General features: G+C 40.8%; 1 protein-coding gene across 1 annotated transcript; it reads left to right on the top strand.

Moving 5' to 3' along the window:
* The first annotated feature begins 347 nt into the window (after window positions 1-347).
* phex (phosphate regulating endopeptidase homolog, X-linked) lies at window positions 348-17,422 on the top strand. The gene is made up of 22 exons (XM_087789402.1): window positions 348-710; window positions 3,690-3,746; window positions 3,819-3,980; window positions 6,151-6,234; window positions 6,310-6,536; window positions 7,153-7,221; window positions 7,803-7,919; window positions 7,980-8,063; window positions 9,223-9,365; window positions 9,556-9,649; window positions 13,131-13,259; window positions 13,348-13,449; window positions 13,769-13,846; window positions 13,928-14,031; window positions 14,102-14,160; window positions 14,342-14,396; window positions 14,476-14,543; window positions 15,272-15,402; window positions 15,479-15,544; window positions 15,626-15,730; window positions 16,021-16,097; window positions 16,191-17,422. The coding sequence occupies exons 1-22, from the start codon at window positions 587-589 to the stop codon at window positions 16,291-16,293; spliced, it is 2,238 nt and encodes a 745-aa protein (XP_087645528.1). The 5' UTR covers window positions 348-586; the 3' UTR covers window positions 16,294-17,422.
* The last annotated feature ends 9,673 nt before the right edge of the window (window positions 17,423-27,095 follow it).

Below are 27,095 nucleotides of genomic sequence, written 5' to 3'. Positions count from 1 at the left end.
TTGAAGCGTCGGTGGCGATGTTTGTTTTCCCACCCGAGACTCCCAGGCTTACACCCCAAACTCTAATGAGCGTGTGCAGACAAGTGTGCGGGCCCGTCAATCCAGTTTGATGCGTTGTGACTTGTTTTCAGAGCCATCACCGTCATTCCATTAATCGATTGTTCAATGTGATTTGACTGCGGTCCACTGATCGTCTGATCTGGTCCTCACCTCCAGCGGATTACAGCCACGGCTCACACTCTGGGGCTCAGAGCGGCGTCATACCGACGCCACACTTGTTTAATCGCACCGGTGTCACTGATAAGACTGAAGTGTCATTAAGACCCCTTGTTTTCTGGAGCGAGCAGGAGGAGGAGGAAGAGGAGGAGGAGGAGGAGGAGTGTCATGGGGAGGAAAAGTGATGAGGGCGGGAGGAAGGAACAGTTTGAAGAGCCAAGAGGAAGTTAGTGGAGCAGCAGATGGATTAGTCAGTGGGGGATTTGGGAAGTGAGTGGTTTTTGCAGTGAGTTTTCCCTTTATTTTGTTAAATTTAAATTAGATTTTTTTTTTTTTTTTTTTTAGAGATTTATTGTGATCAGAGAGAGTCATGGAGCTGGAGCGTTTGGGGTGCACCGGGGTCAAACCGGAGCAGGGAAACAGCCGAGTGCTCAAGATCGCCCTGGCCATGTGTGTGTGCGTGTGCGCCGCTCTGCTGCTCGCTCTCATCCTGGGTAAGTCCAGACAGTACTTTGACATATTTTTTTACATCATGTTATAATTTGCTCTGCAGAAATACATCCCACAGAGGACGCCTCAGATTATAGTACATGCCGAGAGTAAATGACACACTTGTGAGGAGTAAAAAGGTCTGTTCTCCGGCGGGTGACTCGTGTGAGACTATTTTTGGTTCATATAAGGTTTCATGTTCGCCCACATGCACATGCAGAACTTCCCCACTCTGCCTTCGGGTCAGACTCTGGGACGCAGGGCTGAGAGTGACAGTATGGAATGATAAAGCTTGTGAAGCTACAGACGCTTTTGAAAGTCAGGTGACTTGGAGGAATTAAAATACTGCACATTATTTCTCTTTCTTTTTTTTCTCCAAATATATAAATGTTTTCTTCATATGAACATGTGAGGCCAATTCATGTCCCCAAAGTCATTTGATGTAAGGTATGTTCATTTGGCTCAAAATACTGACCCATGTGACCTACAAGTGCTTAAACATTTGACAGGTTAACAGGCTAGATTATGTCCATCGACAAAAAGTTGTGAAAAACAATGTTTAATGGAGGAAAACATAGTGTATGTGTTGCTGTCGGAAAAACACAAATTTATTGATGCTTCAATTAACCTCCAATAATTTAAAGACAGACTCATGTCACTTTATTTCCTTTGATAGACTAAAAAAATTTACATTTTTGTGTAGACCAGCGTGATTAACTAATTTTGATACCTCAATAAAGACTTATTATATCATAATAAAACTCAACAAAAGTATAGAATGACTTCAGGGAGTTGGTGAGATAAACATCTATTTGATATTGAAGATATAAATTCAATGTTTTATGTGTAAAGGCAAAAAGGTAAAGAGAAGAAGGGATTAATCACTTTTTTTCTACAAGCATTACTCTTGAAGGTTGGTCATTTTTCGCGGTAGAAGAAGTACATCTGTTTTCTTGTAAGACATTTCATCTCTGAACTATAGTGCTGCAACGATGTTGTTTCACCAGTTCCGCCCACTCCACCTTTAAAGTGGTCTGCTGTGATTGTAGCGGGAGTGACCGTGGTCGGACACTCTTGAGCAAAAATATTTTGGGTACACCCAAGAGTCTGTTTTATGTTTGTGAGTATTTTTAACCTGCACTTTTGAAAAAATGAGAACCAAGTCGATCCTTATAGGACTGTGTTGTTGAGGTAAGAGGAGACCCCATAAGGATCTGAACAAAAAAGTGAGGAAGACTTTTTCATTTCAGAATCGTTATTAGGGATCCCACCTTCCATACACCATTAAAAGATAATCTGCATGGTAAACAAGATTTTAGCTTGAGGAAAAACTAAGTGTTTTCAGTTAATGAATCAACTTCAGTTAAACTCAACTGAAAGTAAACATGCTGATGAGTCCAATAGAGGTCCAAGATCAATTTAAGATACATTAAGTTAAGATTTTCTTGAAATCTGGATTTTTCTTCCATTTCTTGTATGTTTTATCGCACATTCTGCTCTTCTATAACCAGTTTGTGTCTGTTTTGTGGAGTCACGTCATTCTAGCATGCACTTTAGAAAGTCTATGGCCATCTCAAGCTCATGGAACTCGCTGGAATAGGATTTGAACACATGGCCTCCAGCGTCTCTGATGTTCTACAGCTCATTCCAGTTAGTGAGGATCAACTCCCTGGAATCGTTCTTTCTCAACGGTTCTGTTTATACCTTTCTGGATGAGGGGTTTGGATGGATGGCTTCAGGATCTTATCTCAGCTGGAGGTGCCGTTGATGTTCCTCCATGTTCAGTTGGATGAAGCCAAACAAAGCTGCAAATGTTGCGGGGTACGCTGCAACTCAGGAGGGGCCCCCGGGCAGACGGGGATACACTGGAGAGGTTAATCACCCAGTCGGGGTGTGAGCACAGCTGGCAGATTTTCAATATGTTGTTCATGATCGTAGCACGCTGTTCAAGTTAATGTAGCTTAGCAAACAACAGCTAGCCCGCTGTGCACGATGAAGTGCAGGAGAACATCAGGGGAACAAGAGATTGAAAAGAAGGCAGATGTTGTCCAAACTTTCACTTGCAAACTTTTTGATTTAGTGTTGTCTCAGCAGTTTCCTGGATTGATAACATGATTTAAAAGGGAAAGTAAAGGCTGGGAGGAGTACGGGGTGCGGGGTGGGGTATTTTTTTCATTATTTAAAGAAACCAAGAATCTTGTGGTTGCATTGAAGTGTAATTATGTTATGTGCGTATGTATGGCTCGCCCACACCCACTCAAATGGAAACTCGCTCGTCTCCACAGAATCTTTCCCCAAAACTTTCCAGCTCATATGTTTGTGCTAATGCACAGTTTCACATGACACTTGAACCCCAGACATGTGTGTGTGTGTGTGTGTGTGTGTGTGTGTGTGTGTGTGTGTGTGTGTGTGTGTGTGTGTGTGTGTGTGTGTGTGTGTGTGTGTGTGTGTGTGTGTGTGTGTGTGTGTGTGTGTGTGTGTGTGTGTGTGTGTTCAGACTTGCGCGTTCAAGTCTGTACGTTGAACAAGAAGTGACACAACAAGGACACACGTCTGTGCCGCTCACAATAGAGTCGTGTTCTGCACCGAAACCACATCGTGTCGCCGCAGCTCGCCAGACTCCTCATTATTTTCTAGGAAAGGAAGTGAGTAAAACTGTGGTCGAACACGGAGAACTGCGAGGCTTCTTTCAGTCGCCCTGCGGCCGTGAGTCAGCGTGATATGAAGGTGTGCACTCTGTTCATTTCTGCGGGTGGTCAAGTGAGGGTCAGTGTTTATGGAATGGGGGATTTCGAACAGGTCAAGGTCACAAGAGTTCACAGTGAGGAATCATATGGCCTTCTCAATAGAAACCTTCTCAAAGCTCTTCTAGAAGGAATCCCAAAATGTTCCCAGCACTGGTGATGGGAATTATCTCTGAAAAAATGTTAAATGTAAATGTTTATTAAACGACTCCTGTGTGTGTTTTGGATTATTTGTGGCAGTTTCACAGAAATCCAACCAGGAGGAGTTCTGCTTGACTCCAGAGTGCATCGAGGCCGGTACGTTGACGCCGACCCTCAGCAGTCAGCCATGTTTTCATGTTCCTTAAAGTCGGTTCCTCTCCCCTCCAGCTGGTGCCATCCTGAGTAAGATTGACGATTCCGTCCAACCCTGCGAGGACTTCTACGGTTTCGCCTGCGGGGGTTGGCTGAAGGAGAACCAGATTCCTGAAGAGTCCTCATCGTACGGCATCTACCCTTGGTTACGTCAGAATGTCGACATCCGTCTCAAAGGTTAGCTTTTCCCAAGATTTACACTACTATACGCTGCAACTACTCTGCAATTATAATATTATTATTTTATCTTTGTACAAATGTAAAATTTTAGAATAGAAATAGAGTAGAAAAGCTTTATTCATCCCCAGAGGGGAAACACACTTTCACAACAGTGCAGTTTAAAAAATAAAGTGCAAGGAAAAATAAATAATAAAAGAGATAATACAAAATAAAATAAAAACGATCTTAAGAATATACAATTATTTACAAAAATTAGAAATTTAACACTATTAACAAAATAAAATAGAATAAAATAAAATAAAATAGAAAAAAAACGGGAAAAATAATAAAATAGAAAAAACACTCGAGAAGAAACACACTACGGATTAGCATCAGGATATTTAAAGTAGAGAGTTAAAATTTAACAATAGCTGGTTACATAACACAACTTAACTATATATATATATTTGTTTATTTATTTATTTATTAGTTGTTATATGTTAAAAAGCTATAGTGAAGTTTGTAACTAAAAAGTTTGTAACTAAAGAATCATATTACAATTGCAGAGTAGTTGCAGAATACAATAGTAAAGTAAAGCAAAGCATAACCTTTAATAAAATAAATACATTCTAAGTAGAAGACTTTTAAGACATTGATAAAACATGAACAACTGAAAATAAACAGCCCACATAACTATTCTAATGAAAATAACCCCAGACTTAAGTCAATTAATTTATTATTATTATTATTATTATTTATGTGTAAAAGTGTTTTCGAAATATATTATATTATATTACACACATTATGTGTGATCTCTTGTCAACATTTAAAATGAACTCCAGTTTTTAAAATGTATAATTTATGTATAAACGTCATATATTGTGCACATACTGTATGTTTGAAAGTATATTAAATACTACTTCAAAATTGTGGTAAATATAGACTCAAAACTGTAATGCAGGGACAAATATTTGTAAATGTGACATCAAGTAATAATATTATAAATTCTATATTTCTATAATATAAAAATACTTATTCTATTGAAAGTTAGGTCTCAGGCATTGTTGAGATTTTTCACTGACAAAATCAAGTTGATCAATGAGAAAATTCCCCCCCCTTATCTGTGGAACCCTGCTGTCAGTGACCCTCTCTCTAGTTTGTGGTCCTCATTTAACACTGTGACTTTTGCTGATATATCGGCACTGGTGAGCAATATAAAAACCCTCCACTTACTCCTCCGATGTCCTTTCTTGGAGGCTAAGTGTTTGATGTAATTGGCCCCTGGGTTACCAAAATCGTAAAGCTCTACCTTTCCACTGGTGTTTTTCCCAATGCATTTAAGCAGGCCATTGTGGAGGCTTTACTAAAAAGAAAACAGGTTTAGACTTTCAGATCTTGGACATTCTTCTCAAAGGTCTTAGGTAAGTTAGTGCCTGAGTAAGTAAAAGATCAAGATAACACCGAGAACAACACAGGAGTCTCAGAAAATCAGGTAAAAGCCTGTACGAATAAAAGTGTCTTAAGATGTTTCTTAAACGAGTCAGTAGATCCATCAAACACGGAGAGAGAGGAAGATCGTTCCAAGGCTTAGGAGCAACCGCCTGGAAGGATTTCTCTCCTCTGGTCCTGAACCGTTTGCGAGGAACCATAAACATGGTCAGGCTCCTCCTTACATCAGGGATCTGATCTAGCCTTACACCCCAGCTCGGGCTCTGAGGTCTGTGGATCAGAATCTACTGATGGTTCCTGAACACAATTCCGGACCAGAGGAGAGAAATACTTCCAGACTCCTTAGCTTTGGAACGATCTTCCTCTCTCTCTGCGTTTAAGAGGGCTCCATCTACTGACTCCTTCAAGAAACATCTTAAGATAATTTTATTTGTGTAGGCTTTTCCCTGATTCTTCGTGTTTGTTTCTATGTTATCTTGACCTTTTAAAGCATTATTATTATTATGCAAGTTTATTATTGTTTTTGATTGTTAAAGCGCTTTGTGACCCTGGTCTAGAAAGAGACTTTACAAATAATTACTTACTTACTTTTATATAAAGGTAAATATACAAATCTAACAAAAATAAACGATAATGTTGTGAGAATATGATTCTCCTGGTTAAGACAGAATTGGCAGAAAAATTAGAAACAACATTTAAAAATGTTTTCATCACTTAGTGTTTGTTTCACTGTCTTCAGAGCTGCTGGAAGCTCCGACTGGCCCCAGTGAGCTGGAGGCTGTGACCAAATCCAAGATAATGTACAGGTCGTGCATGAATGAGAGTGAGTCACACGTCAGTTATTTAGCCTGAGTCATGCTTATCGATCAAATAACGCAAGTCATGTTGGGATCCTAAGCTCTCCTGGAGCAGCTGGACAGCAAGCCGATGCTGAAGACCTTGAGGCAGCCCGAGTTCCGCTGGCCCGTGGTCGGCGATGGGCTCGAGGGAGAGTACAAGTGGTCCGAAGACGAGTGGAGCCTCCTGAAGACTGTGGCTGAGATGAGAAACCAGCACAGCAAGAGTGTTCTGGTCCGACTCTACGTGTCTCCGGATGACAAGAACTCGTCTAACTACGTCATCAAGGTGACCGACATCATGAATGATACCTATTATGACTTTTCCATGTTTCCATTCATTGTACTTATAACTCATATAAGAAACTCTAGTGAGGTTTTAATGATATATTCTTTTACTCTCAATTAAATACATTATTTCGACAAAAATAAATAGAATGTTTGTCATTTAATTGTTGTATTTTGTTTCATTAGAATTTTTTGATTGATTAATTCATTTTAAATCCTAATAAATATTATAAAATAAAATAAAATAAATATTTGTCCCATTATTTACTTATTTTGGTTATATTGTATAAAGAAAAATATTTCAAATCAATCTTTGATGTCATGATGATTTTCTTTTTACTTTCAAAAATTAAATTTTCCTTCCATATTATAAATTATATTATGGTATAATGAGCTGCTTTAATTATTTTGGTCATAAAACATTAAATTAATTAACCGTGCTTTTATGAGGTTCAACTGAGCATCAGCTGGTTGTAAATAATCTTTCTTTTAGATTATTGGGTTTTTTTTATGGCTGCGGGCAAACAAGCAGCAGACGGTAACCTCTGTGTGTGTGTGTGTGTGTGTGTGTGTGCGGCTGTGTGTGTGTGTGTGTGCGTGTATATGTGTGTGTGCAGCTGGACCAGGCCTCCTTGTCTCTGCCCTCCAGAGAAGACTACATCAGCAACAGCTCGTCTGCAGAGGCGGTGAGTCGCGGCAGCTCCAGGCTTCATCTATCTCTGGCTAAAAAAAGGGGGTTTTGGACAGAAACACTTTTTTCCTGTTTCGCACATTAATCATATAGTTGCGGCAGGTTCTGCACCCAAAGTTGATTTTTTTTTTTCAGTTCAGTCATTTCAAAGATACAGAAATAGAACATCCGAATTAATAATAGAACAGGCAAGACTTTTGCGGACTTAAAATCATAATTCTGTAAATATCTTTATTTTTTTGTGTGTGAATGAGAGTAAATAAATTATGAAGATGCAATTGTCTTCTCTCTAAACACCTTTTTTTTCCACATGATTCTGGAGTGTCAGCAACGGTTTAGAGCCGCGAGGAGTCAAATGTCAATTACCCATCGTGCGAGAGTTAAGGTCATGGGATTGTTGCGACTCAGCAGGAGTCATGTCTCGAGCAAATATCAGGGTGATCGATGGAACAGATCCTGGAGGGTTTCGGAGTTCAATGAGAAAAATGTCCTCCGAAGCAGCTAAAAACAACACTACAATTTACCTCTGGAGGTTCTTAAAGCCCTCATCCTCTGTTCCTCCTGCTCTCTCCTCAGTACCGCGCTGCCCTGCTGAGTCTGATGGTGGACACAGCCGTCATGCTGGGAGCTCCAGAGAAGGCAGCGCAGACCCAGATGGAAAAGGCTCTTGCCTTGGAGACCAAAATCGCTCATGTAAATAACCTTCCGCCAGATCCGACTTGGTGATCCACAACCTTCTGTTTGTTGTTGCAGATTATAGTTCCGTACGAGAACCGCACCAGTGAGAACATGTACAACAGCTATACTCTGTCCCGTCTGCAGCGCTCCATACCTCAGGTGATGACGCCCAAATATGTCTTCAATGTTGCACTGACCAGCCTCAAAAAAAAAAGTAATGAGTGTAGTAAGAGGATATGGAGGACCTTTATAATTTACATAAATATGGTGACCATCTTAGTTGTAATCAAGCAGTTATTACAAAAGGTTCATGAAATATTGCTTGACAATATAGATTTCAAAGAGAAATTTTAAAAAGTATTGAATGTAGTGGCATGATATGGTTTCATATAAGTGACATACATGTGGTGCCCATCAGTGTTGTATTTAATTAGTTATTACAATATATTTATGAAATATTGCATGGAAATTTTCCTTGAAAAAAACAACTAAGAATTTAGTGAAACGTGTACCTTTGAAACTATATTAATATTCTTCAGTAGTTAAAATCAGTCAATATTTTATTACATATAAATAATAATATATATTTTTGTCATTATATGGAATTTGTAGACGGTCCCTTATGTGATGTCTTCTGTGGAGAATCTTTGACATTGCTGCTCAAGTGCAACCGGGACATTTTTTCTTTTAAAACAAGGTTGAATTTCATAGTTAGTGTAACAGTGATTAGAATATATTGATTTGTTATTTTAAATTATTTGTATAAAAATGTATTAAAGCAGTTAGAAGACACGATTGTGTTTACTTTAGCTATCACTTTCAGTGCTACTATTGCTTACTACTACAACTACTCCATGCAAACTCTAGCTTTGCTTGTGGCTGACATTCTCAGGTTAAATTGACCGACCTCAACATTAGTGATTTTTAATTTAGGATTACATATAATAATATTATTAGTTTTCTTAAATAAATCAATTTCTATATTGCTTCCTTGATACTGTCACCGATTCCTTATGTTTTATAAATGCAACAGTTCCATCTTTTTGAACATTTACTGATTCCAAAAAGTGTTTGAAGAGTAATTCATAATATAATATTTAACATAAAGCAGGCCCACCATGGCTCTGTCTGCTGTAATACTGGTGATATTTTTGATCCAACTGTCGCTGCTGCTATTTCTGACTTTCTTTCACTACCTGAACTTCTGAAGATGTTTTCACTTGAACAATTAGAAAAACAATGACGTTCCTTGTTTCTGTCAGCATATTTGTTTGGCACACCACTGAACAATCATCTGGAATGTATTTGTGCGCGACAGTTTGACTGGCTGGGTTTCGTGAAGACTGTGGTGGAGTCACAAAGTGACGCCGCACGCTCCATCTCCTCCTCTGAAGTCGTCATCGTCCGAGTACCGCAGTACTTCAAAGAGCTCTTCAAGCTTATTAACGTCACAGAGCCCAGGTACTGGAACACAACATATGCGAAAGGAACACACACACACACACACACACATGCACACACACTCAAGCAAACACTCTGATGAGCCTGGTCTCCTCCAGGCTCCTGTCTCTCATTATAAGTGTATTATAGAGTATAATACGATTACACTGGCTGGTTTAATTAGTCTCCTCCCGTCTCACTCTCCCTGCAGGACTGTTGCCAACTACGTCCAGTGGAGAACTGTCTTCTCCAGGATCACCACTCTGAGTCGCCGCTTCCTCTACAGATATCTGGACTTTGCTCGGGTTGGTACTAAATACACACAAAAGAAGTTAAGAGTCTGAGTATATAAGTATGAGTGTTTGAGTGTTGGAGCGTCGCATCATTGGACTTCCAGAATGTAGGTTGTTTGATAAAATCTTGAAATGTTTTGTACAATGAGCGGACAACATTGAACAAGATTGTTGATCAGTTCAGGCCAGTGGTCCCCAACCTTTTCAACTCAGGGCCCACTTTAAGTCTCGAAAACCTTTGCGGCCCCCCCTTCAACCTCATAAATATTAAGGCATTGAAATGTGTCCTTAGAGCACTTTTTTTAATTGAAGATTGAACATTAATGACTGAAATCAATAGATTGAGCCGATTACAACAAAAGTTCTTATCTCTCATTCCCTTGTCACATGTATAATACTCGAAGGAAAAACAATATAATGAAAATAATATTTGAAAATGTTTAATATACTTTTAAACTTAACAAGTTTTACCATTTAAAAACATTATTATGTGTGTTTTTATTTTTACATAATTACATCCACCCTCCCACAAAAAAATGATACCATTTTGGAAACGATTTTGTGGCCAACTTGCAATACCTTCGCAGCCCACCAGGGGGTCGCTTGGCTAGGCCAATGCATTCTGAAACAAACATTCTAGTAACTTAAACCTCACCCACCCAACCCATTTCCTGGATAAAAAACAATCATGCATCCGTTCTTCCATCCATCCTCTGCTGCTTTTCCGAGGTAAGGAGTCAGCGGCCTGAGCAAAGAATCAGAATCAGAATCAGAAACCTTTATTTGTCCCGCGAGGGGAAATTCGGTTTAACAACAGCAAGAGCAATATACCAAAAAAAATAAAACACCCAGAAATAAAATAATAAAAAGAAAAAGAAAATCTAAATAGAATAGAAAATAAATCTGCACTATATTATATATACACAATCATATTCACAAAAATAACAAGAAAGGTGCAGTTATATAATTATCTTGGTGTGTTCTTGTTGTGGAGTCTGATGGCAGCAGGGAGGAAGGACCTGCGGTACCTCTCCCTCACACACCGGGGATGGAGCATCCTATCATTGATGGAGCTCCTCAGTGCCCTCAGTGTGTGCTGGAGAGGGTGAGATAAGTTCTTCCTCATGGAGGCCAGCTTGCTCTGTATCCTCCTCCCAGACACTTCCTCCACAGTATCCAGGGGGCGCCCTAGGACATAACCGGCCCTCTTAATAAGGCTGTCCAGCCCTATCCTTTGCTGTCATGCTGCTCCCCCAGCAGACCAGACCGTTGAAGATGGTAGAGGCCACTACTCAGTCATAGATTGACTTCAGGAGTGGCCCCCGGACACCAAACGACCTCAACCTCCGGAGCAGGTAGAGTCTACTCCGCCCTTTTTTATAAAGAGCAGCAGTGTTATCCACCCAGTCCAGGCGGTTGTTGAGGTGAACACCCAGGAACTTGTAAGACGTGAAAATCTCAATGTCCTGTCCCCGGATGTTCAGTGTTGAACATCCGGCCAAAGAGGCTCAGACTTTACCAGTTGGAGATGAGTCTCATCCCATTTGACCTGCTAAACCATCTAGGGTGACCACAGGACCTAGTTTGAGGGAGCGAACACATCGTCTGCTTCAAATGTCACCAAACTGAAAACCCTCTCCGGCCTGGTTGCCCAGAAGTGATAAAGGGTGGTCCCACCCTCACAGAATCCGACTTATTTATAGAAGTGTGTACCAGACTGGTCGCAGGTCATACCAGACCAGAAAGCCCAAGTCCAGTAACCCATTCTGCCGAGGACATCCACTCACCACCCAGAACATACACACAAGAAACGTTGTTTTCCATGAACACTCAAAGACCCTGCTGGAGGTGAAGAGCTGGTGTGCTGTACCTAGACCTTAAAAAAAACAGTTCTCCTAATCTAACGTTCGACAATCGACTGAAACATTCTCTGCATTAGATCTAAATAGACATAACATTGAGGCTAAAGGCCTTGACATGTGTCTGGCGCCGTCGGCGTGTCTGATTGGTCGAGTGCTAATTTTAGCTAGCGAATCAGCGCAGGACAATGAAACAGAAGTGACTATTGTAAACACTAGATAAGCAGCGATGGATGAAACTACAATTTTATCGAAAACTTCACTCTAATATTATCATGTGAATGAAGCAGATCAATGCGGCGCAGTCTAGACATGGTAATCTGGTCCATTCACATGCATCCAGCGAACATTATCATAACATTGAACACATCTCATCACCTCCTGCTCCATGTACTCATTCATTTACGTTAATGTATTGAATTTTTGTCCTATTCACATGTGAGTCACCTTCATCTGAACATTTGTACATTATCACCGCGTCTGATTCATTTTCATTTTGTGCTAATAATGATACAGAAGGATAATATTATTGAAATGACTTAAATGATCATCTGAGCTGCCGCTGTGAGATCCAGGACTTCACCCACTTAATGCGTTTTTTTCTGCGACGTCTTTCTTCCACAACAAGAAGACCCAGGGCTGACAATGCCGGTCTCTTCATATTCGTGTCGTTATCAATCGTTTTTTTTATTTAATATTTCTTTCAACGGGTGAAAACTCCGTCCGTTCTCGACTAGTCTCAAAGCATTTCCGGTTTTCACTTCTCTCCGGCGTCAACATAGATGAGCGCGGCTGCAGTCGCCCGACGGCGTCAGACGCCCGACAGTCCCTGCGGTGCGACCAGGTCTTAAGGAGTGTCATCACTCACTTATTCAGTCTGGTGCTTCCTCAACAGGTGAACAAGCAGAGCAAGAGCCTTAAGATAAACCGGGCTATTATACATGGACATCAGGGACAAAAATCACAGGTTGCTGATGCCTCAACAATCTAGATAGTAGGTCCTTGAATTTGAATCCCTTCCATCATTCAGAGGTGGTCTCTGGTTGAAGTCAAAATGATTATGTCTTTAGATTTAACTGATCTGCCACAGCTTCCAACAGCTTAGTCCTCAAATGGTTTTACAGATTCTCTTCTAAGACCAACATAAAGTCCTTTTCCATAGTCTCACAGAACTCATCCCTGATCGGGGGTTTTGGTCACTACGTTGCCTGTGTGATACCTGTCGAGGTGAACGACCTGGCTTCCATAAACAGACATGCCTTGGTGGAGGTTGTTCCTCTTCATCCGAAGCCAACGCAAGGGTTAACAGGAAATGTGTTTCTATTTCAGTCTGCCTTTCACTTTTTTGTGGATATTTCAATCAGGGTTTCCTCAAAGGACATTCTGTCAGCTTGTTCTGTTCTTTGAATTCTATTCTCACTTTTGACCAGTCTTTGATATCAACCTTTCTTCTATAATTTAACAATCTTGACAAAGATGTAGGCTAACCAAGATAGTATTATTAAACCAGATTAAAGCTGTTAGAATGCCCTTCATCTATTGTTCAGGTATATCCAGTGAAGTCGTAAGATCATAGCTGAGGGGTCACGTGACCGAGGTAACCTTACCTTTCATCTCTCCAACACCTATTGCAGGTTACCACGGGAACCACCTCTCTCACCCCTCGCTGGGACAAGTGTGTGAACTATGTGGAGAACTCACTGATGTATGCCACCGGTCGACTTTTCGTGGACACGCACTTCCAGGAGGACAAGAAGCACATGGTGTGTCAGCGGTCCGGTTACCAGTCGATCATAAGAAACACCGTCCGAGGCGACAAGCCAGCGCGTTATTCTTGTGTTCCTCTCTCAGATGGAGGAGCTGATCCAGGGCGTCCGCTGGGCTTTCATCGACATGCTGGAGAAAGAGAATGAGTGGATGGATGAACCCACAAAAAAGAGAGCTGTAGAAAAGGTGAGAAGTGCTGAGTCATCACTAAATGCTGTTTTCATTGCGCCTCCACGTCGTTGGTGAAACGAATGATCAGTTCTGTCAGTTATATCTTCTGTGCTCTAAATGATGCTGCAAGAACATTTGGTTGATGTTCACAAATATTTAAGAATTCATCTTTGTGGGGTTTTTTTAGTTTTTAAATGTTTGTTTCCTATTTAACCAGTGTTTAAAAAGTACCACCGGTGAAAGTTCTTATTGTAAATAAGTCGACCCTTACATACAAGACCTCAGATGACGGTTTAACTATAACCTTCTCTAAATGTAAGCCTGGTCTCTTCAGGCTCATGCTGTCCTTCCCAAAGTAGGATACCCAGAGTTCATTCTCAATGACACCTTCCTCAACGAAAACCTGAAGCAGGTTCGTGACCAGCTGATCCCCAGTGTTGTCCCTGGACTCACTTATGCGAGTTGACGTTCTGACACGTTTTCTCCGTTGTAGCTGCAGTTCACTGAAAACGACTACTTCGGGAACGTGATGCAGACTTTAAAGTTTATCGCGCAGTCGGACATTTCCTCGCTCAGGACTACTGTTCCACGTACTGAGTGAGTCTGAAAATCCTCTTCATCTGGTCCTTTTTTTTTTTTAACAACGATGTTCTCATCCGGTGTTTAGGTGGTTCACAAACCCCACAACCGTCAATGCCTTCTACAGCTCGTCAACCAATCAGATTCGTAAGATTGATTTTGTTCATTTCTTCCATACTTGTTGCTTAGTTACGGCAGGAGTCAAACCCACGTTCAGAGGGCTAAATCAAGCCCGCAAAGTAGATTTTTGTTGCCTAGTTGTGTGGTGGTGCTTACATAAATCACACTAGATGGCGCTGCATTTAATTCAATAAAACATTCTTTGTAGGATTCCCTGCAGGAGAGCTTCAAAAACCCTTCTTCTGGGGGAAAGCATATCCAAGGTAAACACTCGTTGGACATTGAAGAAACAAGCTAAATATACAAAGATTGGTCATAAAGTTTATTTTTGTTTGAATCCAGGTCTTTGAGCTACGGCGCCATCGGGGTGATCGTTGGCCACGAGTTGACGCATGGCTTTGATAATAATGGTGAGCTGTGTGACTGTCAATGTCTTTTTGTCCAAAGCTCTCCACGTCCAATTTTTGCTAAGATACTGTAAAAGAAATACTGTAAAAAATGTATTGTGTGATTGAACTGTGTGCAGATTGATGCAGGTAGAAGTGAACTACAGGGAAAAGGAAGTGCGATTCAGTCATTAACGTAATTCGTCGTGAAACACATGAATTCTTGATGCTATATTTAGCCTCCGGTGACTGATTCTGTTTCCACTTTCATTTCCGTTAAAGTAGCAGTGCAGGAGATTTAACAAAGTTGTTTCTGACACTTCCCGGTGTGAGAACCGTGCTGCACTCCCGCATCGCTGACACACTCCTCGGATTTGTCTTCCCGGACACTTCGAAAAGTCCTCTCAGTGCTATAGCCATTAGGGTAATGAATGCAACTGGCGTCTCCGACCCACTGCCATAAAGTGGTCACATGGTCGCCCAGACAAAGTTGCGCGGTGAAGCGCATCGATAAATGAATATCTAGATAGGAATGATGATGATGTGGCAGAAAAAAAGGTCTAAATGTTGGACAAGTTTCATCCATACCATCTTGTTTTCTGCCTCTTTCCACCCTGTCTGCACTCTCTTCCTCACCTCCCGCTCATCACTATTACATGTCTCTCCTGCCTCAATTAATTATCACATTCCCTCTCACTTCTGCTGACTTTCTTTTATTTTCTTTCAACATCCATTTTATATTTTGTAAACAGGCCGCAAGTATGACAAGGACGGCAACCTTGGCCCGTGGTGGAGCAACGCCTCTGTCACCGCCTTCAACGACAAAGCTCAGTGCATCATCGACCAGTACAACAACTACCACTGGGACAAGGCGGGACTGAACGTAGGAGCTGAATGCATCACGTTACGGTACTGATAAAACCTCAGAAGTCAAGGTGAACATGCTGGTTGTGTCACAGGTGAGAGGTAAGAGGACGCTCGCAGAAAACATCGCAGACAACGGAGGCGTGCGCGAGGCTTTCAGGGTGAGAATAGGTGTTTTAGATTCTGCTTAAATGATACACCTGTGAGAATATAACACATGTTTTCTCTGACGTTGTGTTTAGGCGTACAGGAAGTGGGTGGAGGAGAGCAGAGGGGGGGTGGAGGAGCCTCTGCTGCCTGGAGTCGGACTCAACAACAACCAGCTTTTTTTCTTAAGCTACGCACACGTAAGAACTAAAATAAACCTTCATTAAAAACATGGAAGAACACCTAGCGAATGACATGGTGTCAACAACCTTATCACACAACTGTCTTCTCTGTCACATGCTTTTTTGTAGCAAATGAACCAACATGTGTTTCTATTTTTTTTTTGCTGCTCTCCATCACCGCTCTCACTCCCTATCAGTGAACTCATCGTTGCAGCTACATGCTGTTAGCTGCACCACAGAAATCGAATTTTCCACGATTCCTCTGCTCTGTCAGAGCGTTTCTAATGTTCCAGCTGTTTGTCCTGCAGGTGAGGTGTAACGCCTACAGACCTGAAGCAGCCCGGGACCAGATACAGAGCGGAGCCCACAGCCCTCCGAAATACAGGTGACACAAGACAACAACTTTAAGCATTGCTATTTTTTCTTTCTTTTAATCTTCCTCCAACACTTGAAAACCGACATCTAAAAATCTCTGCAGAGTCATCGGAGCTATGAGTAACTACGAGGAGTTCAGCAAAGTCTTCAGCTGTCCGGGGTCGTCTCTGATGAACAGAGGTTCACAGTCCTGCCGGGTGTGGTGATGTGCAGACGTCAGCAACTTTCCAAACCTGACAGGGGCTCGTCACCGTCCGTTAAAGTCTGAGCCGGATGATTCTGATGGGCTTTGAATGACGTTGGAGGCTGTTGTGTCTGCACATGTCCGTGTGAAAGCGGCCGACTGTGAGGACCAACAGCTCACAACTCTGCAGCCTGTCAAAGCTGCTCTGAAACTGATGATGAAAGATTTGAGTTCAACCACCAGAGTGAACTTGTGAATCCTTTCTGTGTTTTGTAAAGAAAAACATCTGGTAATGGGACGTTAGCGCTGATTTACATTTGCACCATCAAGCTACCTTTGATCTTTGAGATTCTGTTCACAGTCAAATATTCATGGGATCGTGAGCACAGCTCGACCCTCCAGCTAACTGTTATTGACATGCTGACCTGCAGTTTCTTTGATGTTACAGCAAAGAGGCTGAAAATAACCTTTGTACGTTCTCCCCATTGTGTAGGTTTCCTATGAGCACTCTGATTTCCTGCCACAGACATACAGGTCTCCAGGTGTGTGTATCTCTGAGCAGCTTGTTGTCACCTGTTCAGCCAGGATTGTTTTCGATAATGGCTACATTCAAACTTATTTGTTTGTGGTCAAAAGAATGTCAGTGTGTGTTAAATATAAACTTGTACTTGTGTGTTTAACTATAGACATGTTGCTTGCATGAATTGATCGCTATTTGCATTTATAATGAGAAGATTGTCAATGATTTTATGATGAAATGAAGGTGCTAAAAACACTTATTGAATGTAGCCATTAGCATGATGATCCTACTAAGCTACTTGCAATATTAGCTGTTGATAAGAAAGATACAGATTGGTAAAGATAGATTGATATGTGTTCCCCCACCAAAAGTGTTTCTTTGTTCATTGTTTCTGGCTTTTTTTGTTGACAAACCTTAGTCGCCTTCCGTTGTGCCGTAGTAATAAAATATTTTGAAGTGAACAAAACACAAAGTAAAAATACCTAACTGGGTTTAATTGTTTTGCATACAGTACTCTACTGCATGTTCAAAATTAAAATGATGTGTTTAAAGCCTACTGTATAAGTCAGCCCACTGGGGGTTGTATCTTGATCGGGTCAGTGTGTTTGATTGTCCAAGAGACTGGTAAATAAAAAAAAGAGTAAAATAAACTGCAGGAATAAAATTAAGTCACAGATGAAAGTGGGATGAAGAAGGAGAAGTCTTCCTCGACCACCAATGATGGAGGAAGTTGTGACCTAATGTACAGCCCTACTGGCCTGAGGGTTGGTGAAATGGTGTTGGTTCGCTCTCCTCATGATTCCATCCACTGCTGTCAACACCACTTCATAAATTGTCAATAAACACAGCAGTCTTTGTAGCAGTCCCTGTAGGAAGAGCCAGGCTATACTTGCAGTGTAGGCCACAAGTTAGTGCAAGAGACATTACTGAAGACAAGTGCAGTAGTTCGATGGTAAGATAACACCATGTTCAAGCATAAGGGTATCCATATGTAGCTCGATGACCATCTTTGTAGTCACTGGTCACATGACACTTGGATGAAAAACGTCAACGGATCTAGTGGTGGGTTGGCTTTGATGGTGTGGATGGATAGCGGTCAGACTGATGGTAAAGATCAGTTAACAGTGAAACAGCAGGGTTGAAAATCAGCACCTTTAAATCTGAGTCCATGGTTCTCAGTCAGAACTGAGTGGAACCTTCTAAAGTACTATGGGGTCTTGTTCACGAGTGAGAGAAGAATGAAGCGTGAAGATGAAGAATGAGATTAACTTCATCAGTTTTGATTAAAGAAAACTCTGCCTTTGAAATCGTAGACTGTTTGATTTAAATATGACTTACTTATCAGGTTTTAAAATAATTTGCTCAAGCTAAAAAATCAGAGAATAAATGCTCAGATTTTCATTTTATTCCTCTTTGTTGTGAGCAGGCAACTAGTTCAACTAGTTGCCTATTTTTGGCATGTCCCACTTTGTCCATGCTCCTTGTCATTTGAATATCACGGTCCTGATCCCTTCCTCCTCAAGCTGCCAGATCTTGGCTAGGATCATCTCTCTCCACTGCCTAGAATTTGATTTCCCTGCACTGTTGAAAGAAGTTAGTGCCTAGTCCCTGCCACCCCAAGCTAATGTGCTCTCATGAGGAATCTCACGTTGTTTGCTGTTTAAATAGACGACATAAATCAGTGACTTCATATTCACCAGAAGTGAGTTGTTTGTTGCTGAATGGTTGACTATTAGCTTGCCTCTGCAGCAGAGGGCCCTCTACTGGGATATAATATCACTACACATATAGAGATACAATAACAGTGGATTATTCCATTGTCATGTTAACATAATTTTTTATCATATTAACATGAAAGTTCATTTATTTCTCTAATTCTCTAGTATCCTGTGTTTTATTAATGCAAGTGTTCTGGTTTAAGGTGGACACACTGCATGTAGTTTACAATTAACATTAATACTGTACACACACCTCCAAAATGTAGAAGTACCTTCATCCGTGAGTCCTCGTGGTGACGGACCAACCACAGATGAACCACCATTCACAGATGTGTAGCCCCTTAACCCAGGACATTAATGTGGCTTAATCCATCGTCATGAAATGAATCCATTACGGGCAAAGAACAACTCACCGAGGCACTAATTCTGTTGTCCTGCACAGTAAATAATCGTCTAAGGCACTCTGCAGAAGGCAAGAGAGCAAAAGGAATATATAAAGAGATATAAAGAAGTATCTAGAAAATCTCAGTTTCTTCGTAGTGATTCATTAATACAAGGAAGTGATCAGGTCTAAGAAAGAGAGAAGTGCAAATTTACAGGTGCGTTAGATTTAAATTAATATTCTTTAATCAGGATTTATTTCTTAATTGTTTCATTTTATCAGTTTGATATAATAAGAAGCAGTTGATGGATGGATGGATGGATGGATGGATGGAATGAGCTTCATAAAGATTCATTTGTCACCATTGTTTAAGAGGTGGTTGGTTTACAACATCTGCCTCTTTGAAAGTGACTTGAAATTAGCGAATGAATTCCTAGATGGTTCAAATACCGTGTAACGCCTTCGTCTCTCCTTCGTCTGATCCAAGAATTCCGTTCTTCACCTCGGTGCCTGTTCCTGATGGATGAGGTGAAGTAGCAGTGCGTGTTAGACGTCTGCTATCTCTTATTGATTTCTTTGTACCTGCTATTACACACCAATCATATAACTTGTATTAATGTCACCGGTTACCATGGTGACTCCGTCCTTTCCTTGAATCAAGTCTTTAACTTTGTCTCGCGGGGCCTGGTCGGGGGTCACATTAATGATTTGCATCTCTGGAACACCAGTGGCTCCTTCATTGACTTACACTCATTAGAGTTCAGTGTCTATTCTAGCGTGTGTGTGTTCGCGGCTTCACAACATGTGTAAGCAACAGCATGAGTCCTGACCGCCACCTGTCAATCACGTTCATTATCAATGGCAGCTGCGATGTTCTCAGGAACTCGGAGACCGATCACCAACAAGACCATCATGAGCTGTACAACTTCTTAAACTGCTCATGGTTTGTTCTGAATGTTAGTTTGTAAAGGACTTTGAACACATTTGTAAAAACTAGTTTAAAACTGATTTAAAACTCAACAGGTGTGTCAATCTCCTGATGGCTTTCAGCCGATAGCAGACCGTGCATTTCACAATAAACCCACAATAGTGCCCTAGGTAGGGCCTCTATAATAACCTTGTGCAATCACAATATTATGTTGGGGGACAAAAACACCTCCACCGTAATAGAGACAAAGGGTGCGTTTTTAACTAACTCCTCTAAAAAACATGAGTAGGTACTTTTCCACGACAAAGCTCATATTTATCGAGAATGAAATGAGTGTGAAAACAGGTGGACTCTCGACAGGTTTTAAGGTATCATACATATTTACTGATCAGATTCATGTGTGTTTATCGCAGACACATTAACGATCAATATTGATCCAAGATTAACACACGAACATGTGCATGGTTACATGAGAGGATTTAAAATGATTTCGCATTTGATTGGCTGAAGAAAGTGTTGGATCAACACTAACATTATGCCACCAGGTAGTTTGTGACCCTTGATGGCTGAACTCTGATTGGTTAGATTTAATATGGCAAAACTACCAATGTAGAAGAAACGCAACGGGAGGACAGCTACGAAAGGAAGAGGGAAAACTATTTTGAATAATGTAACAAGCGTTCATAGACAAAATATAATTGACATCAGTCTGTATTTTTTAGACAAGCGGAGAAGGCCTCGACTGACCTCCACTGCTATAAGCCGAAGCTTTTAGTAGCAATTTAACTAACATCGTGGATCACCGTAATAACTTGTATTCAACTCTTCAATAATCCAAGTTAACAAGGTCTACTGTCACTGCCGAGGACTGAGATGAGACTCTGTTAACCACACCATATGAAATGGGGCATAAAGAATTCAAAAATGTCTCGGCTAACTTCAAACCCTTGAGCCCCTCGCGTGCCTCCACATAAGAGTGCACAACTGCTTGATTTGGGATTCAGCCAAACACCATCCCTCTTTCTTTGAACCAGCTTCACTTCACTGCAACAATGTCACCAAACCAGTTTTTGGTGATGACATCATTATGTGGCTGTGCTCGTGACTAGTCTATAATCCGTTAAGAATGTAAACATAACATGCTAAAATGAACTGTCTCAACCAACCTTGCTTTTTTTCTGAAGACGGTCTTATCGCTGCGTGTTCTTGCTGAGAACCCTCAGAGAAAAGCAACCACATCTGCTACAACCCACATCTTCTATGACCCGTTTAGCTTTACATGCCCGTCCCCATACCCGTTTATATTTAGCCGCGTTGCTCTGTTGCATCATCATGTTGATAAATCCACTTTAATAGTCGATGTCAAAACGCTAAAGTGATTCAACCATTGATTTGTCAGCTGGACTCGGCGTGACTAAAAACCTGCAGAGTTAAAGCCATTCGACTGACGGCTGACATGAGCATTACCCAGAGGTGCCTGAGGTGTTTGGTTGAAGGTTCGAATCTGTAGAAGCGTTCGGTATCTCAAAGTAGTTAGTTTGATCAGGTGTTTGCACAGAAAAGACAATGTAAAAGTTTCCATAGGTCTGTGACACAGTAGGATTCTCAATTGTTTTGCTAAAACTGACTGGACCCCATTCAAAAGCTTGTCTGTGTTTTAGGGGAAAGATTGTTGTCTTTTCCAAAGCACTCAATTTTCTCAAAGGTGAAAAATGATGTCTGTGACCTTGACAAATCTATTTTCCCTTATTCTTGACTCTCTATCAGCCATTATCAATCTCCATGTTCGGATCCATTTGAAAGTAGAGGAAACGTGATGTGCTGTAAGCCAATTACTGTCTTCCGAATACATTCGTCTTTTCTGTTTATGCCCTCTCACTCTAATCCAATCAGGCCCTGGTAGTCCACGGAGATTGTTCCTCCTACATGGCTCCCCACTTACAACATCCGTCCTGGCCTTGTTAGCAAATGACATTTAGAGATAATGAATGTGGCTGACCACGAAGACTCTGACGATACATTAAAAGAGGCAAAAGCATACTGACAGAACATGTTGAACTAAATAGAATAAATAGAGTAGTTTCACAACTTTGAAACTACCTTGGATAACCCGGGGATTACTATGGTATATTTGGTCATCTGTGAAGCAGGAATTATATTGTTTGAATTCAATTAATGGTTCATTCCTCGGTAGTCGCTCACAGACAAATTAATAAATGAACAATATTCAGCTGCCACGACAAGACCACTTCCTGTCGTCTTTCAAGTAGGATCTAAAAAGAAGCTCAATCTGCTCAATCAAAGTGAGTGCAAAGTCAAGATTAAACCCCACAAACTCTGGCTCCATCAGGTCCCTTTAGAGTTATCTTCTAATAAATGTCATCCTTTTTCTTCTCAAATAATGTTCCCTCACTGCTTAGTCAACGTAAAAATCTGATTGATCATCACTTTCTTGTCACTGTTAAGACTTTCTAAACTTCATCGTTCAATGCAAACTGACGAGTGTTCTAACACGTCAGTTTTCATTAGAATACCGCTACACTTACTTTACATTTGAGTCGTTTCCAACACATACGTCAGCTTTACCTCTGCCTTTGTTCTTATCTTCAGTGTCTAATTGGACATTATAAATCACTGTCTGAGGAGGCAGATTCACCAATACGTTGACTGGCTCAGAGTCGAGACACAGTTTCATCAATACATCGATCAATACTCGTTTCTGAAACAAACAATTTGTTTGACAAAACTGTCTTTAATGACCTTTACATTGAATACATTTAACTTTTATTCTTTTGTCTAGACCCCTTTGCGCGAATGACACCTGCAAAAATGATGTGTTGATTTAAGTATCTCTTAAATTGATCTTAAACCTCTATTGTAATCATCAGTATGTGTCTGTTTGTACAAAACTCACTTTTAACTGAAATATTTGCTTTAAAAAATATATGCATAAGCTCGGCCCAATGAAAACGATTCTGGAGATAAATCTTGTTTACCATAACCAAACCCACTCGGGTTTGTCCCAGCTGGCTGCGGGCGGAGTGAAGACCATTATTGTGTCATAATGGGCTCCGCTCTCGTAACCCCTCGTTCACGAGATGGTTTCAACTTTATGAAGTAATAACTTCAAAACCTCTTCATTATGAGAGACTTGCATCTTGGAGGGGAAGACTTCAACATTGACAACATGTAATTGAGTCAGGAGAGTTGGGTTTCGCATTAGTTGCCATTCAAAGCAACAAACAAAGGTCATGATGATACTTAAATACTAAAGATTATCACAATATAACAATAACAACTGAGAAACATTCTACTTCTCACCCACTGCCACCAAATTCAAGTGTCCAAATGAATGACTTTGGGAGGTTGGCCAGACTCTTTCTGACAAAGGAAATTCAAGATTTTGTGTACATTTACATCATAAACCAGACCAATTAATGTCCATTTTAGGAAGTGACTGACCATTGTTTTCACAAACAAAAGGCCATTTATCCTTGCTAAAGTATTTTATAGCCTTTTTTTGGGTAGATAAATGCCTTGTTTGTCTAAACGTCCATGGTTTCATTTATCAACTGACATCAACTTGTTGAACCATCATTACTATTCCCGTGTTTTCCAAACATCGTGAAGAATAGAGGTGGTTGAGTTGATCTACTTTGCGTCTGGAGGAGGAGATCGATTGGTCCTCGTGCTCATCTAAATACAAGCTGCCATCATATGGAGAAGATCCTACTTACGATCTGAACGTGGACATGGATGGGTAGGTAAATAATACAAGAGGCAGGAGATGAAGTGGACAAGATTTTATTAATGGATGAACTCCTCTATGTGACGCATTGAGGGAAAGCAAGGAGTGGAGAGGCCATAGCTTCTAAATTTACCTCTTTAATAATAGACGGACAATGTTGTGTAGAAGGCTGGTCAAGTGTGTAAACTGCAGTGTAGATTTGTTTTGTCGGGCCACTTGTTTCGCTTCATATTAGACCAAAATGGGCTTAAATGTCTCCGCCGTCCTTCTTCCACACCAACTCAGAACTTTTCATCTTGTTATGAATCATTTAGTGACATTCATTAGTACTTTTGTTATCAGAAACGGCCGCCGGCGACGAGGGATTTCAAATTCTCCCCTTCCTTCCTCCCCGAGGAAATACATGCTCGTTCGTTTCCTCACCTCTGCTCCCTAACCGCTCTGGAAATGAGCTTTAAAGGGTAATTGAGGATTAATTGAATAATGGATCTGAACAGGGTTTATTCCAGCACTTTCCTTGACTATTGAATTATATTTCTTGATGCTTTCTTTTTCAGGAACCGGCATTCTGAATTTTTGCTTTTGGTTTTCCTAATTACATTTTTTTTTAACTGTAGCCGGGAACTGTTTTAAGTACCAGTTTGACACTGATATCAGATTAAATAGAAAAGATCCCACAACTCACAAGTCCACGTACACCCAGACTATGGATTCTCTGTTTTGAAAAATAACCCAGTTGGACACTTTTTAATTATAGGGAAACCTGTTTTATCTTGAACTTAACTGAAAAAACATTTTCAAAAAGACCAACTGAGAAAGATCTCTAAACTTAGGAAAATGATGTCACAACACGATCTGAAGCTTGTCATCCATGTGTTTGTGTCTTTTCGTTTAGACTATTGTAGCAGTTTATTTTCATGTAGAAACAAGAAGGAGCTGTCTCGTCTGCAGTTAATACAGAACTCTGCAGCGAGAATTCTGACCCGTTCTCCCCTAAAACTCTTCACTGGCTGCCAGTTTCTTTCAGGATCAACTTTAAAATTCTGGTTCTTACTTTCAGAGCTATTCATGGTCAGGCTCCTCCTTACATTACTGATCTGATCCAGCCTTACATCCCAGCTTGGGCTCTGAGGTCTGTGGATCAGAATCTACTGATGGTTCCTCGCACACGGTTCAGGACCAGAGGAGATAAATCCTTCCATGCTGTTGCTCCTAAGCTTTGGAACGATCTTCCTCTCCTTCTGCGTTTGATGGATCTACTGACTCCTTCAAAGAAACATCTTTTTATTTGTCCAAAATCTTTCTGATTTTCTGGGACTCCTGTGTTTGTCTTATGTGTCTTGGCCTATTAAACATTTATTTTAACTGTATATTGTTTTTGATTGTTAAAGCGCTTTGTGACCGTGGTCTAGAAAGGCGCTTTAGAAATAACCTTTACTTACTTACTAAATACTTACTTAATACTGTATGTGTCTTACCAGAAATCTCCTTCTGCTCCTGTTATTACCTCTACAGTTCCCGACGCCTACATTAAACACTTTAAGACTCAAGACCAGAAGCAGATTGAGAAACAGCAGGTGTGTGAATCAGGGTGTGTAGTTAACACTTGCTTTTTTGGAGGAGAGTTGGGAGGATGGGCAGCATCGCTATAGAAACTAAGGGTAGTCTTTAGTGCGACATATTCACAATTTTTTTTCTGAGGCTTAGAACCAGTGGGATTGTGATTATCAGTAATTAAAATAAAAAGTTACAAAAATGTATAAATGTAGATGTTATTGTTCAATATCGCTGAATCTTGGAGAAGATAAACATCAGAAAAGATAACATATACCCGACCATACGTACCACAGCATAGGTTGTCAGACCCAGCACAAACACATAACCAGTGTTAATAAAATAACATTTATTTAAAACACTGCATCAGGAAGCAGGAGAGATTATTGAGAGTTGGTGATGTTCTGAGTCATCATTTCGATCCATGAATCATTTGAAGAGACAGAACACATTTCTAACATTCCTTTTACTAAAAGTTTAATTAAACATTGAATTATTTAAACTCGGCCAAAGGTTGTCTTCTCTCTAACAGTCGCCCACTTTTCTTGCAACCGTATGCATAGATTAAGCGACCCTCAAAGGTGATTTGTTTTTGCCATCATATTTTCATGTCATGAGTCATAAGTTTCCATGTTACTTCCAATGATTAGGTGTGATTTGTTTCCCAAAGACTTGTTTTTTTTTTAGATTTATTGTATTTAGTAATAAATGGTATGTAAAAATGACAACAACAAAAAATGGCTGCACTTTTTTCTATTCAATATCTGTACGGTTGGCCAGCTACACCTTTATACACTATAAGCAACTTATCAATGACTCATAAATAAGTGTCCTCTTTTCTTTCCTTTATGACAACCTTCAAATTCATATTGCAACACACACCAGACCCAAATACAAATGTAGATGCCACTTATTCTAACCTTATTCATGATGATTTTTAAGAAATACACTTTTCAGTTGCAGACCACTTATATTTGCAGATGCATTTCTGTCCTGTCTAACCGGGGTGAACTCACACTGGGGAGTTGGAGTGACAGCCGGTATGACCAATCACGTGTCAACCTGAGAGCAATATTTAATTCAGAAGTTAGCTGCTAGCAAAGACATTAAACTCTAGGTCAATTTTTATGACAACCTCCATCGTCTGGAAAGTCCCACATTGATTGAATGTTCATTAAAAATATCATTTTTAAATAAAATCTTAAAAATGTATTCAAGATGTTTTCTTGTGACGCCCTCAATACAATATAATATGATTTAAAAACAAATATTATTCTTATTTATTTCAGGTCTATAAAACAATGAAGGTTTGAGAAATGTATTTATTTATTAATAAAGTATAGTACTTCATTTTGATAGAAAATAAAATGACAGCATTTGGGCCCTTGTTTTCATCCTCCAGAACTGTGGGAGCAACTGTTGGGCTTCACTGCATTGTTGAAAAGCGGCTGAGGAGGGGCAGAGGCGAGGGGGCTCGGCGTGCATCGTGAGGGCGGTGTACGAGAAGCAGGGATGGAGAGAGAGAGAGAGAAAGAAAGAAAAAGATCCGCTGGAAGCTGGTGGGCAGAGACGAGGCGGCGTGAGAGTGACGATGCTGCCGACTGGGGATCCAGTGACGCCGGAGCGAGCACAGATCCATCTGCCGCAGGCTCCTGTGACGTCTCCCGTGAGCCTCCTGTAGCCCACTCAGCCACCGCGACCACCCAGAGAGAAGAAGATGATGATGATGATGATGATGATGGTGGGGATCTCGTGTGATGCAGGGCGGAGCTGGACGAGCTAGAGCCCGGCTTTTTTGGACGCTCACTGGGTCAGCGCTGGTCCATCAGCACTTCTGTTGGCGCAACAGTGTCCCCCCCGCGGATGAGAACACGCCGGGTGACTTGGCAACAGCGTGACCGGAGAGAGGTCCGAACCCCCCGCGGCTGGAGACCCTCGACCCGTCGGTGGCACGTGTCGTCCCCCGGAGAAGAC

This window comes from Callionymus lyra, chromosome 4, assembly GCF_982586985.1.
Source record: "Callionymus lyra chromosome 4, fCalLyr1.hap1.1, whole genome shotgun sequence".
NCBI lineage: Eukaryota > Metazoa > Chordata > Actinopteri > Syngnathiformes > Callionymidae > Callionymus > Callionymus lyra.
The sequence above is the reverse complement of the archived record's forward strand: the minus strand, read 5'-3'. Positions and strand labels throughout refer to the sequence as shown.